The sequence below is a fragment of the Glycine max genome, chromosome 17 (assembly GCF_000004515.6).
Source record: "Glycine max cultivar Williams 82 chromosome 17, Glycine_max_v4.0, whole genome shotgun sequence".
Classification (NCBI taxonomy): domain Eukaryota; kingdom Viridiplantae; phylum Streptophyta; class Magnoliopsida; order Fabales; family Fabaceae; genus Glycine; species Glycine max.
Window position 1 is genome coordinate 31,794,948 of NC_038253.2, and position 16,369 is coordinate 31,811,316.

At 32.9% G+C, this 16,369-nt stretch overlaps 2 protein-coding genes across 2 annotated transcripts; one reads left to right on the forward strand and one right to left on the reverse strand.

Annotated features, from left to right (window-relative positions):
* Nucleotides 1–4,846: 4,846 nt before the first annotated feature.
* Nucleotides 4,847–6,160, forward strand: LOC100798973 (guanine nucleotide-binding protein subunit gamma 2). Its single transcript, XM_014769399.2, has 4 exons — nt 4,847–5,304; nt 5,445–5,497; nt 5,622–5,666; nt 5,860–6,160. The coding sequence occupies exons 1-4, from the start codon at nt 5,089–5,091 to the stop codon at nt 5,939–5,941; spliced, it is 396 nt and encodes a 131-aa protein (XP_014624885.1). The 5' UTR covers nt 4,847–5,088; the 3' UTR covers nt 5,942–6,160.
* A 7,600-nt stretch (nt 6,161–13,760) lies between these two features.
* LOC121173878 (uncharacterized) lies at nt 13,761–15,250 on the reverse strand. Its single transcript, XM_041011416.1, has 2 exons — nt 14,775–15,250; nt 13,761–14,286 (listed from the first exon to the last, which is right to left on the reverse strand). The coding sequence occupies exons 1-2, from the start codon at nt 15,248–15,250 to the stop codon at nt 13,761–13,763; spliced, it is 1,002 nt and encodes a 333-aa protein (XP_040867350.1).
* Between the last annotated feature and the right edge of the window lie 1,119 nt (nt 15,251–16,369).

Genomic DNA, 16,369 nt, shown 5'->3' on the forward strand with positions numbered 1-16,369 from the left:
ATGATCAATTTGGTTACGCTCACTATTAGTTGTGTGGGAGATTCAGCTAACTTTAGTGTTAATTGAAGGTGGGTAATGTCAATTTTACTACTTACAATGTTAGCTGAAATGTTAAGTTATGGATTTAAGCTAACTTTATGCATAAAAAAATTAGCTAAATTAAGTCATATTTAATTTAATAAAGACATTAGAACATTTTTCACGATTTTCTGATATTCAAATGGCTTGCGACGGTTAAAACTTATCAATGATACCAGTCCCTACAAATAGGAAGTGGTTGTCATTTTCTTTAACATTTGAAATAAATTGATCAATTGGCTTGTGATAATAGGGGAAATGTCTAGATTTTAGGAGCAGTTGTCAACAATTACCTGAAGATCCATCTACCTCAGAATTAGTTAGTCGAAATGTTAGCTGAATCAGCGTAAAACTGGCCGAATGACCCCCCAAAGCTAGTTGTATGACTCCCAAACCATGTTCTAGGAAGTTATGAAGTAGAAAAACATGGTTTAGGGGATTTGAGTGTGTAGCCTATAGATAAGTTTGGTACTTCAAATTTTAAAGACATAATCAATCTAACACAAAACTATTATATTATATATTTTATCTTTTTGTCTTTTATCTCTTTACATTACCGCTTTCTTTTACGAGACTTTCATTTAGAGTCCTTTGTTTATAGCTTTCCACACCTTTATTCTTACGCCAATCTTCTCCTTCTTCATCTTTCTTCGTCTTCTTTGTTCATCTACATTAAGCACTTTCTAAAGTAGCTTAGGAACCCATATTCAAGAAGCAGAGTCCCCTTGGAATAAATTGTTTGACCATTATTTGTGATATGTCAAAGCAAGGCTGATCGAAATATATTTTGGCTGACTTTTCATTCTTACACAACAACAAAATGTTTATAAAATATGACACCTGAACATTTTTTCACCATGAGAAAAAGATTTTGAAAATTATATACTCTTTTATTTAAGAGAAAAATATTTTTGCATTGTCCGTGTAAAATTACAAATTACACAGACAGCTAATAGTATTTTGACATGCCAATTTTATTGCTTTAATTAAATCAAATAAAAATAATTGAAAAAAAAAGAAACAAATCACATATAAGGATTGGAGTATTGGAAGTAGGGGTGGGAATAGGCCAGGCCGGCTTACAAGGGCCTACGACCTGACCTACATAAAGTCTGGCCTGAACTGACCTATTTAATTAAAATGTTAGATTCAGGCTTTTTTAAAAGCCTATTAAATTAAATAGATCAGACTTAGACTTATTAAAAAGCCTTATAAGCCTGATAGGCCGGCCTATATATATGTATATATACTTATATTATTTTTTGGGTACCAATATATACTTATATTATTTTTTGGGTACAACTATTTTTTTTGTAAACTATCAGATTTTGATTACTACTCCATAACTTCTATTCCTATAATCAAGTAAGACTTTAATTACAATTTAGGTGTGAGTCATGTGCTCATTTATATTTCTCATTATTTTTATTGGCTTTCCTATTTCTGTTAAAGTCTCATTTTCCTTTAACTTTCCTATTACGTTCCTACTTCAAAGCAAAGTGATATTAAAGATTTAATGTAAAGAAGGGCTTTTAAAAAAGTTACCAGGTTAAACTTTTAAAAATGTCAAGCCGAATCAAAATAAAAGTCTTTGATAGGCTATATGTCAGGCTCAGGCCTCAAAAATTCATTGTAGACTAGACTCAGGTCTTTCAAAGCCTGACCTGACCTATTCTCACTCCTAATTGAAAGTCTTAAAGAGTTGAACGGTCATCGAAGGGCTTGATGAAATTAGAGGGAACTTGTTTCACACTGGAAGCGAGGTTTGATAGCAGTATTGGCTTCTGGGACATGTTATTGGTGGCCATTGATTCAATCACTTTGCTACCTCTTGCTATAGAATACAATATGCACACCCTCCTCTTGGTAACTATGGTGGTAACTATGTGGTTCAACTTTAGTGTCACGCGAAGCATGGTTGAGTTTGGTGGCAAGAAATTCGAGAAATTTCTGAAACTTAGAGTAAAGTAAGCAAAATTAGAGAAGGAAATGAAATGCTTTGATGGAAGAATCACAAACTTGTTCTAGGTTTTTTTCATGTTTTGGACGTGGACATGAAAAACATAGGTTCTTTCTAATTTAGCAAAAATTATTTTCACTCATATTTAATCTTTTGTCTTGTTTAATCTTCTCCACTTTTTTTTTAGTTTTTGCTAGAGATGTTGAAATTGTTTGAACCGAGCATTTCGATTTGAATCTATTTGCCTAGTACTTTATATTTTGTTTAAATCTGGGCAATTTTAGCCATGGATCATGGTATGATATAGACTTAGCCCATAAAAGTCACAATGGTTAAAATTTCATTGAATTTGGGTCTTGTTTATAACCCCCTTCTCACATCAATTTGTCAGTGAAAAAATGAGGCACAACCTTTAAATTTTGAAAATGAATCAAGGCCTTTTTAGCTTAATCTAATCATAATGATTAAACATGGATTTATCATGCACAAAGCGTGTACAAAATAAGACTTTCAACGAGCTTGCACCTTAATTTGTTTGAATCAAATTAATTTTGTGATTTTTAACAAATTTCTACTACGAATAATTTTTTTAAAGTATCTTCCTATCATTTATCTAATAATAGTAATTAAAAAAAGTAATTGCAGTAACCAACAAAACGGAGGGAAAGAAAAAAATTTCTAATCTTTTATCTTTTTTAATTTATTCTTTTATAATTAACACATATGATTAAAAAAAATAGTTGATGAAAAAAATGAGGGAAGGAGTCAAGCTTGTCCTTTTGGGCTTTCACTAGGGGTGGAAATGAGTGAGCCAAACTTGAATTGAGTTGAACACATAAGGCTTGAGTTTGACTAATTATCTCTAATAGGCTTAACTTTGTCATACATAAAAGTCTAGCTTGGCGAGTCTAATTAAAAGCTTGCTTAAAGACGTCTTTGATCAATTAATTATTTTAAAATCTAGTGAAATACTAACTAAAAAAAAGAAACTTATAAAATTTAATATGAGTAATGTACAAATCCAAAAATAATTGATAAACAAAATCATATTGAATTCAAGTAGTTAAAATACAAAGAATATAAAAAAAATGAAAAAAAGAGAGCATAATATTAAAAAATACATACAAAGACAAGGAATGACTTTAATCAGGATGGGTAAGACTATTTGGTGTAGATACAAAACTTAGAGAAAGAAAATGAATTAAGAAAGTCAGAATGCAAAGGGACGTGTGCAGAGGTGAAATACTTATAGGTTACAATACAACTTAAAAGTACTTTTATTTTCTATTTATTATTTTATAAGAATCTGAAGAATTTTAAAAGTTTTTTATTTAATAATGATATTTATTATTATTATTATTATTACTTAAATAGACCAGTTTGTCAAGTTTAACAAACTATTTTTTATAATTTGGGTTTTACCTTTTTATCTAAAAAAAACTTTTTTAAAAGTTTGAGATTGACCTTTATAGTAAACAAGTCTAGCGAAACTAAATCTTAAATAGACCGAGTTAAAGACTCTTGACAAATTGTTCGATTTATTTCCATTCCTAGCTATCACAGCAATGTCCACACCACTGTCCCAATCTCACAATTTTAACCAAAAATAAATCAAGATCTCCACTTCATTTTAGCTTTAAATGTGTAAATTAAATTGCGTGGAATTTAGACAGTAGTTATTTCACACACAAAAGTATTCTATTTTTCTTGGGTTATATATATCCTACGGCTGTCGCTCAACTTTGTTAACATCATTCTATATGATTATTACTAGTCTAAATAAATTTTATTTATGAAGAAAATTAAATACAAATTTGTTTCGTTAAATTGATTATTTACGTGTAAATATAATAAGATTTTATATCATTGTGTTAATTTTACATATTAAATAAAAGTACTAAATTAACTATATATAAAGAAATTAATAATTTTTTATGTGACAAAGCTATATTTTTTTACGGTTGGTAACAAAGTTATATTAAAAAATAGACAATAATTATACACCAGCCTGTCCTTCCATGATCTTATAAAAAAAATCATAATATTTTAAATTTATAAGTTGAGTTGAATTTAGATATATTGTTTAGTTGGGATGGAGCTACATTAGCTTTAAGGGGATATGCTTTCAATTTCTTTTAGTTTTCGTTATTTTATGTACAATTTTTTTATTTATAAGACAAGCTTTATTAAATTTTTATTTATTTTGTATGTGAAATTCTTTGTTTATAACCGTTTTACATATATTACAGTATGATTTACAGGTTTTTTCAAGTTGTATTAATATTAGTCTAATTAAAATTAGTTTTCTAAATTAAGAAAACCTATTTCAAAATGAGAAATTTGTATTCAAAAATATTCACAAAATAGTTTAATTTACTTTCTTTTTAGCTAGCATTATATTACATATAAATTTTCCTTATATGTAATTCAATATATTAAATGATTATAAGAATTCTGGACTTATAAATGATTAATTGTATATATGATATAGTTGTGCATTATTATGATAAGTTGTAACATTAATAATTGACACAAGTGATAATGATTTATATTTTTGTTTTTTAATTAAGTGGTCCAAGATTCAAATTCTGATTGACCTTTGAGTATGAAATAAATTATATTAGAAAAAGAATATCTATTTTATGTGCAAAGATTAATGGGGCTTCAAAACTATAACTACTAGTACCAAAGGAAAAAAATGATATTTTATACTCATTAACTTCTTCACAGCCCATTTTCTTTGTTTTTGTTTGTACCCACCAATCCAATATTAATTAATAGCACTACATTTTCTCTCACAAATGACCCATAATCAAACCCCCCCACACCCACTTGGTCCCCACCCCCCCACCCCACCCCCCCCCCCCCTCTCCTCCTCTCATTTGGATATTGTTTAATCCTTTGGTCGCCCCCCTCAAGTCATGTTCCTCCCTCCTGTTTTGACCCAAAACTCTTTCTTTTTTTCCTTCCTCCCTATACCCCTATAGGTTTGTTGTTTGTCACTTTGATTGTATAATTAGCTTAGCTCTCTTTTTCAACTAAGTGGTGTGATGATAGCCATGGATGGACACCAACCACAACCATCATCAGAAACATTAGCATCAGAAAATGGGAGAGAATCAGAGGACTATGGAGAAGAAGGGAGAGAAAAGGGTCCTCATCCTCTTGCTCAAGCTGGAACTGGCTCTTTCCCTGGAGGCTTCATTGGGAAACATAGGTTGCAAGCAGCCATAACCAACCTCAATAACCAAATTAGTATTTTGCAGGTCAACTCAACTCATCATGTCTCTTCTTTGTGTCAATTTGGTGATCCATCTTATTTTGTTCAATTTATATGCACAATTTTTTTTCTCTTCATCTTAATTCTCCTAGAAGAAGAATTTGATAAATGAACTATGATGAGCAGGAAGAATTGGAAAAAGTTGAAACAATTGGTGAATCCTCCACCGTTTGCAAGGAGTAAGCAAAGCCAACATATAAGACTATGATATTATTATTCTTTCTTATGGTTCTTCAAACCTTAGAGTTTAATTATTGTTCATAATCTAAATTGAATTGCTCCATCCATTTTGTGCTCTTGCAGTTTAATTTCAAGCGTTGAATCCATTCCAGATCCTCTCCTTCCATTGTAAGAAATTAATCCTCTTGATGTTCATGATATTAATTTTAAGGGTCCAATGTTGCGTTGTATGTGTTTTTTAATGTACTAGTAAAGAAAGTAAATAATATATTATAATCCAAAAGGTAAAAAAAGAAAAGATATTTGAACAAAAATGATTAATGTATTAGAGTTAAGGTTAAGGTAAAATGTTTGTTTGCAGCACCAAAAGTTCAGTTGATGCTGGTTGGGATCGATGGTTCGGAGGTGCCCACCACTCTCGAAATCACAAACGTTGGATTTAGATATTTTGTTTTTTATTTATATATATTTTTTGGTTACTATGAACAAATAATTTAAAATTTACCTGTTAGTGATGGAAACAAAAGAGGATATTCTAATGTACTACAGTGATAAATGAATTACATGTTCTTTCAGTTTTTAATGATTCACTTTTCTTTCCAGAAAAAGAAAAGCATGATGATTATAAATGAATCGAAATTCCTTCTTTAGTTTTTTTATTATTTTGTTTGATACTTCTGTTTTGTTTTCCAGCACTTTTTGTTTCTTATTTTGCCATATTTGTGTTATAACAACGACTAGATACCTTTTGCGCTATTTTTAACTCGATTAATTAGGGAGAAGAATAAACATTATTTTCTTAATTATTATGTATTATCTAAGTTTCGTATCAATGACAATGGACAAAATCAAAACAATTGTATAGAATCTTAAGAGGGTGAGGACCTGACACATTTAATATCGCTCTTTGTTTTTTTTTTTTTACTTCATTTTTATTTTTTATTTATTTTATTCTGTCTAGATATATCTTGTATGATACGGGTTATATCATTTAAACAAAATTTTCCAACAAGTAAATGGTGAATTCATTTTATGAGGATTATAAATTTAATAAAGATTTAATTAAGTTTTTTACTCTGAACTTTTCATTTTCTTGTTTAGTGTTTCGTTTAGAATATTTTTTTTTTAAAATAAGTTATTTATGAATCATTTTTTATTATTAAATATTCCCTCAAGTATTTGAGACTGAAGTACTGAACGAGAAAATCATGACATTTAGAGGGAATCAAATGAAATGTTATAAAAAGATCATGTAATAAAAAAGAGAAAATAGGTTATGAAACGATAGTATATTTTACAATAATTAGTTGTTAGTGCAAAATTGTTTTGCAAGAAGGTCATGAATCACCATTAAACTCAAAGAAAAATATATTTTATTAGCGTGAAATTTTTTTAAAGGAGAACTAAATTAAAATATCCTAAAGTTTTAGGAACTAAATACTTGATTAAAATATCATAAAAAATCATAACATATTCATGTCCTCCAACCTTTTCTCTTTATTTTATAATTTATTAGACACCTTTAGTTATCATTTAAGATAGAGTAAATTATATGGACTCCCTTCAGTTTCACTTATTACATTTGATATTCTTATATTTTGTCCCACTATAAAAAAAATCTCTTAGTTTACTCTCTTGTAACAAGATACTCCTTCTCTCCCCTCACACCCTATGTGTTTTCTATAAATTACGCCTGTTATTCCTATGTTAATTTTTTGTTTTTGATTTTAATCCCTGTTGTATAGAACTAGTGCAGCCATAGAATTCCCACCAAAGTCTCACTGGTTGCCATTGTTTGAATTTTCAATTGCTGAGTATCCTCCTAGTAACTTGAAATGCCCCAACATAAAGTCTCTAGGACATGAACCCAAAAACAATTGGCCTTGCTACACCAACTTTCCATGTCCAACGGGAAAACCATATGGATGAAATCCATAACTTGTTCTGGCTTTGAGTAATGACCACCAACCTTTAACTGCATGTATCCAATAAGGTTAAATATAAATCCTTAGGGATTTTCTTCCTAAGGGTTGGCAATCCAACAATGAGAGAAAAATAAAAAAAATACCCTTATATATAGTCTCATATGAATTGACAATCCAAATGAGTCTATACAGATTGACAAATCCATATAGGATATACATAAGGATAATATTGAAATTATAAAAAATCTATATGTTAGTAGTAAAAGACCGACTAATTCCTCTACGTATCACCATTTTCCATTTTTTCAAATTTAATATTCCTCCCTTTGGGAATGTTGTGCTTTCCTTCGTCTTTGTGCTTCAGCTTTCTGCTGCTTCTCTATTTTTCCAACCATTTACCGGCTCTTTTAAATTTCAAAATTTGAAAAAACCACTCATTACACGCTTCAACTCTGCTTCTCCTTTTCTTCCGCCCAAGAGGCCTCTTCCTCTTCCCCTTGTAATCAGCTTTTTAAATTTTAAATTTCAAATTTCTACCAGACAACATTTCCTTTAACCAAGTGTTTCCTCTTTCTTCTAGGCCTTTTACTCTTTCTTCTTCTTTATCTTTCCTTTAAACAAAATCGAGTTGTACTACCCGCTCCGTTCAAAGTTATTTTTGAGTTGTAGTGCCCGCTTCGTTCCGAGCTCCATCGTCGTCGAATTCTTGCCACTCCGATCCCACTGGCACAGATCCTTCCTCATTTGCTGCGATTCCTCTTGCCGCAGATCCAGTTCCGGCAACTCTCACAGCAACAACAACAACAACGATTATCTCAAAGCTTCTCTCCTTCTCTTAGGTGATTCACTCTCACGTCAATTCTCTCCTAATTGTAGGTGTTTGACACCACTTATTTGGAAAAATAATATGCTTTTTGCCAACTTCCATAAAGAACTTTTGATAACAAGAACATTATTGAACAAGCTGCAGTAAGAGATGTTCAGGAGGTTTGTGTCTATGAACGTAATTTTCAGGAGGTTTAATTATTAATAATATCTATTTTTTTATTTGTTTAATATTGGATCATTTTTTTTGTTTCTGGAATTCTGTGTTAATTTTTTTCATATTGGGTCTATATTTTTTTCTGCTCCTCTAATGATTGAGGCATGTTTCTATTCTCTTTCCTGCTTATTGTCATAAAAAACAAAAATAGGAAAATAATTAGAATGCAAAAAATATTGGTTCATTGCTTATCATTTTCTATTTTGTTCATTGTTCCTTGGCAATGCTTACTATTGGTAATATCTTTTTTGTTATTAATAAATCTCATAATGGTAACCTTTGAGCTATTAGTTATTCATATTTCCTGAAATTTAATGTCTTTGATTGGTCATCAAGTATAGCAAGAAAAAGACAAAACAATTATGAGAATTTTCATTTGATACTCCAAGTGCGACAAATGTTGTCCTAAGGTTCGTTCTTATTTAGCTTTCTTAAACGCTTAATTTTTTTCTGTAGCAATTCAATTAAATTTTTTTGTGATTTGTAAAAAATAAATAATAATAATAATAACAAGACAAGGCTATCGAGATGTTTCTTGTGAGGAACATTGTTGAAAAGATTGTAGTCAGATGTTCAAGAGGCTTGTGTCTATGAACGCAATTTTCAAGAGTTTAATTATTAATTGTTAGAACAAAGGAGAATGTGGATGAAAGTTTGAAAAAAAGAAAGAAAAAAAAAGAAGAAAAAAAGGTTTCAAGTCCCACATCGCTCAGGATAAACAGTTGAATAGTGTTTCACTCCCTATATATATAGAGCTCCTTTCTTCATTTTTCTTGGCCCCAGTTGAGAAGCATTTCCTCAACTTTTCTTTCTCCCTCTCATATTTCAGCCGATGCATTTCCGGCAAACTTCTCCCTCTTCCTTTCTGTCGCTCTAAAAATTTCGGTTGGCTATAAGAGTGACTTTTTAAGTCATATATAAGAGCGACTTTTTAAGTCATAATTTCGGTTGGCTATAAGAGTGACTTTTTAAGTCATATTTTCGGTTGGCAATAATAGTGACTTTTCAAGTCATACTTTTCGGTTGGCTATTAGAGTGACTTTTCAAGTTATATTTTTGGGTGGCTTTAGAGTGACTTTTCAAGTCATACAAGAGGGTGTAATTCTAGAAAAGGTTCCCTCAGTGCAGTGGGAATCTTATACAGTGATCTGAGCTGTTTTATCTTGGGGACTTCGTGGTTGATAGTCTGCTTGCACATTTTTTTGCAGTGCCACGAAACATCTTAAAGAAAGTGACATTGTCCGCGACTCAGTCAGTAATTTTTTCGGTTTGCCATAAACTATTGTTACAACAATTTTAAGACAATTTCGGCTCTGCTATGGTTACTGTAGATATTACTGGCTCAAACAACAATGACCTCAACAAACCTTTTAGGTTTGAAGGGTATCATTTCAAACGTTGGCAACAAAAGATGATGTTTTCTTTAACTATGAGAAAAGTTGCCTATGTTTTGAACACTGATATTCCAGTGATGCCTAAAGATGCTTTGAAGGAAGTGAAGGATAAAATGACTATGGACTTAGCTCTTTGGAATGAAAATGATTACCTATGCAAGAATTTCATTCTGAATGGGTTAGCTGATGATCTCTATGATTATAGCCCATATAAGTCTGCCAAATTAGTTTGGCTGGCTCTGGAAGAGAAGTATGATACTGAGGAAGCTGGGACTAAAAAGTATGTTGTTAGCCGCTATCTCAAGTATCAAATGACTGATGATAAATCAGTAGAGTCTCAATCCCATGAGATACAGAAAATTGCTCAAGAGTCATACATAGCTGTGATAACTGAAATCAATATGATTGGAGGATCAGATGGATGGTGGGTAGACACTAGCACCTCCCGCTATGTCTGCTATGACCGTGCTATGTTTAAAACATACACGAATAAGAAAGTGTTGTTGGGTGATTCCCACACCTCTACGGTTATTGGAACTAGAGATGTTGAACTGAAGTTTACCTCTGAAAAGACTTTGATTCTCAAAGATGTGATGCATACTCCAGAGATGAGAAAGAATCTGGTTTCTGATTTTCTTTTAAATTAAGGAATAGTGGGGGTACTTCATCCAATTATCTTCTTGCTATTAGTAGTGAAAATCTTGCACAACCAGAATCAGATATAGAGCCTCGAAGAGGTAAGAGAGCAAGAATTGCTAAAGAGTATGGGCCCGATTATACGACCTATACATTAGAGGAGGATCCATCAAACCTCCAAGAAGCTTTGTCTTCTTTGGATGCTGACTTGTGGCAAGAAGCCATTAATAATGAGATGGATTCTTTAGAATCTAACAAGACCTGACATTTAGTAGACTTGCCTCCTGGTTGCAAACCAATTAGATGTGAAATCATTGTTGTGTAACAACTTTGATATGAAAGACCTCGGAGAAGCAAGTGTAATCCTTGGTATTAAGATTACTAGGTCAAAAGAGGAAATTTCTCTGGATCAATCTCACTACATTGAGAAGATCTTAAAGAAATATGATTACTTTGACTGTAAACCTGGTAGTACACCGTATGATCCAAGTGTAAAACTGTTTAAGAACACTGGTGAAGGTATACGACAAATTGAGTACACAAGTATCATTGGCAGCCATAGGTATGCCACTGATTGTACTAGATCCGACATAGCCTATGTTGTGGGATTATTATGCAGGTTTACCAGTAGACCTAGTATGGAGCATTGGCACGCTATTGAAAGGGTAATGAGGTATCTTAAAAGAACCACAAACCTTGGATTACATTATAAAAGGTTTCCTGATGTACTTGAAGGATACAGCGATGCAGATTGGAACACTCTTTCAGATGATTCCAAAGCAACCAGCAGCTATATATTTAGCATAGCTGGTGGGGATGTTTCTTGGAAGTCAAAGAAACAGACTATCTTAGCTCAGTCCACTATGGAATTTGAGATGATAGCACTAGCAACTGCTAGTGAGGAAACAAGTTGGTTGAGAAGCTTACTTGCAGAGATTCCGTTATGGGAAAGACCGATATCAGCTGTGTTGATCCATTGCGATAGTACCGCGGCTATTGAAAAAAAATTGAGAACCGTTATTACAATGGTAAGAAATGACAGATACGTCGTAAGCACAACACTGTTAGAGGATTACTCTCAACAGGAGTTGTTAGAGTGGATCACATACGCACTGATGATAATTTAGCAGATCCTTTGACGAAAGGATTAGCTAGAGAGAAAGTCCATTACACTTCTAAAAGAATGGGACTATTGCCTTTACTGTGATGATCATTCATGATGGTAACCCGACCTAAATGACTGGAGATCCCAAGAACTAGGTTCAATGGGTAATAACAAGTTATGAAGTGATATGAGATGAACATGCTGTTATAAGTGAAAGCAGCATGATTCCTGAAGTAACAAGAGGATGAGTTATGAAAAAAAAAATTCGTAATTCTTAATGAGATCTATACTCTATGTTGAGTGGAGTACCTATGCTACAGGAGTACTCTTGATAGACTCACCTATGTGAATGTTGAAGTGGGGGCCGCTTCATATGAAATTTTGGGCAAAAATTTCTAGAGCGTTCACTATACCGGGATAGACGTGCATGGCCTTTAACACACGGGCTTTATAGAATACACCTATGAAAAGGTTGTGTGTGGTTTGATGTCGGAGATAGAGTTCAAGACTTCGAGTCACTCTAGTAAAATCTGAATCTTACTCACTATGCAAAGGTTCAAGTTGTATGACACCTTTGTTTATGCACAATTTTATGAAATCCTCAAAAATCTTCTTTTCAAATTTCAAGTGGGGGATTGTTAGAACAAAGGAGAATGTGGATGAAAGTTTGAAAAAAAGAAAGAAAAAAAAAAGATGAAAAAAAGGTTTCAAGTCCCACATCGCTCAGGATAAACACTTGAATAGTGTTTCAATCCCTATATATATAGAGCTCCTTTCTTCATTTTTCTTGGCCCCAATTGAGAAGCATTTCCTCAACTTTTCTTTCTCCCTCTCATATTTCAGTCGATGCATTTCCGGCAAACTTCTCCCTCTTTCTTTCTGTTGCTCTAAAAATTTCGGTTGGCTATAAGAGTGACTTTTTAAGTCATATTTTCGGTTGACTATAAGAGTGACTTTTTAAGTCATAATTTCGGTTGACTATAAGAGCGACTTTTTAAGTCATAATTTCGGTTGGTTATAAGAGTGACTTTTTAAGTCATATTTTCGGTTGGCTATAATAGTGACTTTTCAAGTCATACTTTTCGGTTGACTATTAGAGTGACTTTTCAAGTCATATTTTTGGGTGACTTTAGAGTGACTTTTCAAGTCATACAAAAGGGTGTAATTCTAGAAAAGGTTCCCTCAGTGCAGTGGGAATCTTATACAATGATCTGGGCTGTTTTATCCTGGGGACTTTGTGGTTGATAGTCTGCTTGCACATTTTTTGGCAGTGCCACGAAACGTCTTAAAGAAAGCGACATTGTTCGCGACTCAATCAGTAATTTTTTCAGTTTGCCATAAACTATTGTTACAACATTAATAGTATCTAATTTTTTTATTTGTTTAATATTGGATCATTCATTGTTTCTGGAATTCTGTTTGATTTTTTTTCATATTGAAACTATGTCGTTTATGCTCCTATAGTGACTGAGACATGTTTCTCTTCTCTTTCTTGCTTATTGTCATAAAAAAAAATAGGGAAATAATCAGAATGCAAAAAATATTGGTTCATTGCTTATCATTTTCTATTTTGTTCATTGTTCCTTGGAAATGCTCACTCTTGGTAATATCTTTTCTCTGTTATTAATAAATCTCGGAATGGGAACCTTTGAGCTATTAGTTATTCATATTTCCTTAAATTTAATGTCTTTGATTGGCCATCAAGTATAGCAAGAAAGAGACAAAGTGATTATGAGAATTTTTATTTGATGCTCCAAGTGCGACAAATAAATGTTGTCTTAAGGTTCGTTCTTATTTCACTTTCTTAAACGTTCAATTTTTTTCTGTAACAATTCAATTAGAGTTTTTGTGATTTGTAAATAAATAGTAATAATAATAATAATACAAGGCTCTCAAATTTTGAAGGAATAATATTTTATTTTTCTCATAAGAATTATGAGGTCATTGGACCTATATGTACATGAGTTTGGTGGCTATTTTAGGAAATATGGAAACTAATTCTAGGGAGACAAATCCCTATAATTATGGGATTTATTCTAAATACATAATCCTAGTATTAATAGTCATATATAACTGTGATAGAGAATAAAAATACAATCAGGGATAAAATATAAACTTTCCTAAAATACACACTAAGTAACACGATTTTGACACTCCCCCTCAAGCTGGTGAGTAAATGTTCTCCATTCCCAGCTTGGATATAATTCTTTCAAAGTTAATACAGTTTAGCCCCTTGGTGAGTATATATGCAAGTTGATTTTGAGTGGACACATATGGAGTGCAAATCAAGACATTGTCTAGCTTTTCTTTGATAAAATGTCTATCCACCTCAATATGTTTGGTTCCATCATGTTGCACTGGATTGTGGGCTATACTAATTTCAGATTTATTGCCACAATATAACCTCATAGGTTCATCCCACCTTATCTTCAAGACTTCCAATATAATCTTCAGCCATAGAAGTTCACATATTCCTTGGGTCATTGCTCGAAATTCTGCTTCAGCACTTGATCTAGCTACTACACTTTGTTTTTTGCTCTTCCAAGTCACCAAGTTTCCATCAAGGAAAGTGCAGTATCCAGTAGTTGATCTCCTATCCACAACTGACCTAGCATAATCTGCATTCGTATATGCTTCAAAACTTACACTCTTGTTTCGTTTGAACAAAATCCTTTTTCCTGGAGTCCTTTTTAAATATTGAACAATTCTAAGGGCAGCTTGTAAATGTGCTTCCTTTGGTTGGTGCATAAATTTACTGACTAAGCTTACAGCAAAAAATGTCTGGCCTAGTATGGGATAAGTAAATAAGTCTGCCCACAACTCTCTGATACATTTCCAATTCCACAAAAATATCCTCCTCTGCACTTCCTAACTTGATGTTTGGATCAACTGGAGTACTTGCTGGTCTGCAAGCTATTTTTCCTGTTTCTTTAAGCAAGTTAGTGATGTATTTTTGTTGAGATATGAAGATTCCTTTCTTAGAATGAGCTACTTCAATTCCCAAAAAATATTTAAGTCTCCCTAATGTCTTAATCTCAAATTCTGTGGCAAGGCATTAACTTAACTCTTGTTGCTCCCTTTTGTCATCCCCAGTTACTATAATATCATCTACATATTCCAATAATATTGTTACTTCCCATGAAACTGAATGTTTGATAAATAAAGTGTGATCACCTTGGCTTTGTTTGTAGCCCAAACTTGTCATAACTTTGGTGAATCTTCCAAAACCATGCTCTCGGGGATTGTTTCAGCCCATATAGAGCCTTTTTTAGCTTGCAAACAGTTCCAGTAGCAACTTGTCCATCATAACCAGGGGGTAACTCCATGTATATTTGTTCTTCAAGATCTCCATGTAGGAATGCATTCTTCACATCAAACTCTTGCAGGTTCCAATCATGGTTTGCTGCTAATGACAATATTACTCTGACCGTGTTCATCTTAGCAACTGGGGCAAATGTTTCCAAGTAATCCACTCCATATGCCTGAGTGAATCCTTTGGCCACTAACCTTGCCTTGTAACGTTCAATGGTCCCATCAACTCGATACTTTATGGTGTATACCCATTTGCACCCAACTAGTTTTTTTCCAATTGGCAAAGTGGCAAGTTCCCAGGTCTTGTTCTTGTTTAATGCCTCCATTTCCACATCCATGGCTTGTTTCCATTTCCTGTCAGATAATGCTTCAGATACAGAAGAAGGTGTAGGTGAGTGTTTAGGTTTGTGAGAAAGATTTTATGAGTAGGAGAAAATTTTTTAAAGGATAGAAAATTTGATAGAGAATAAAGTGGTTGTTGGGTGCATGTTCTAGTTCATTTTCTAAGGGCAATGGGAAGGTCAAGGTTTTAGTTCACTTGTACTTCTGAAATTTCAGCAACAAACTCATTAGAATTATTTATAGGATTAGAAGATGTTACCTCATGTAATGATGGTGGATCAGATTCTTGGACATGGATAGAATCTGGAATAGCTTTTTCTCTCCTTGAATATACCAGATTTTTCCCAAATTTCCCACCATTAGTCTCAGGTTGAAGTATAGGTCCTGTTGTTGAATCTGGGGATTGTTCTGCTGAATCTGGACTTCTTTCAGTTTTAGGTACAGCAGTGCTAGTTGTCCCAATTTCAGGTCCAAATGTCATATTCGGAAGCATTAGAGGCTCATCTTCCTGTATTACATTCTCCCCCTAAAGATGAGGTTGCTTGAAGTAGCTTTCTTGTTCATTGAAGGTGACATCCCTTGACACATAGAATCTTCTTGATGAAGGGTGAAAGCATTTGTATCCCTTTTGTGTGGTTGAGTACTCCAAGAATACACACTTGACAGCCCTAGGATCTAGTTTTCCCCTTTCATTACTATGAACTTGTACAAAGGATACACACCCAAATATTCTAGGTTGGAGTTTATTTGTTGGGTCCAAGTGTGGGTAGAATGAGGATAGGACTTGCATGGAACTTTTTGATTCTAAGATTTTTTAGGGTAACCTATTGATTAGATAGGTGGCAGTAAGGAGGGTATCCCCCCAATATTTTTTAGGGACATGATTTTGAAAAAGAATAGCTCGAGTTTGGTCTAGTAAGTGTCCATTTTTCCTCTCAGCAATCCCATTTTGTTGAGGTGTTTTGACACAGGATAACTCATGAATGATACCTTCCTTTTGACAAAAGGAAATAAGCCCATGAATAAAGTAATCTTTGGCATTATCGGATCTAATCCTCTTAATGCTAACACCAAACTGATTTTTTACCATGGAGAAAAAACGTTGAACCAGAGCT

Coding starts and splice junctions, on each gene's coding strand:
- LOC100798973 (XM_014769399.2), top strand. CDS start 5,089: ATGATAGCCATGGATGGACACCAACCACAACCATCATCAGAAACATTA. Junction 5,498..5,621: donor TCCTCCACCGTTTGCAAGGA/GTAAGCAAAGCC, acceptor GTGCTCTTGCAG/TTTAATTTCAAGCGTTGAAT. Junction 5,667..5,859: donor CCAGATCCTCTCCTTCCATT/GTAAGAAATTAA, acceptor GTTTGTTTGCAG/CACCAAAAGTTCAGTTGATG.
- LOC121173878 (XM_041011416.1), bottom strand. CDS start 15,250: ATGGATGTGGAAATGGAGGCATTAAACAAGAACAAGACCTGGGAACTT. Junction 14,287..14,774: donor GGGCTACAAACAAAGCCAAG/GTGATCACACTT, acceptor ATATTTAAAAAG/GACTCCAGGAAAAAGGATTT.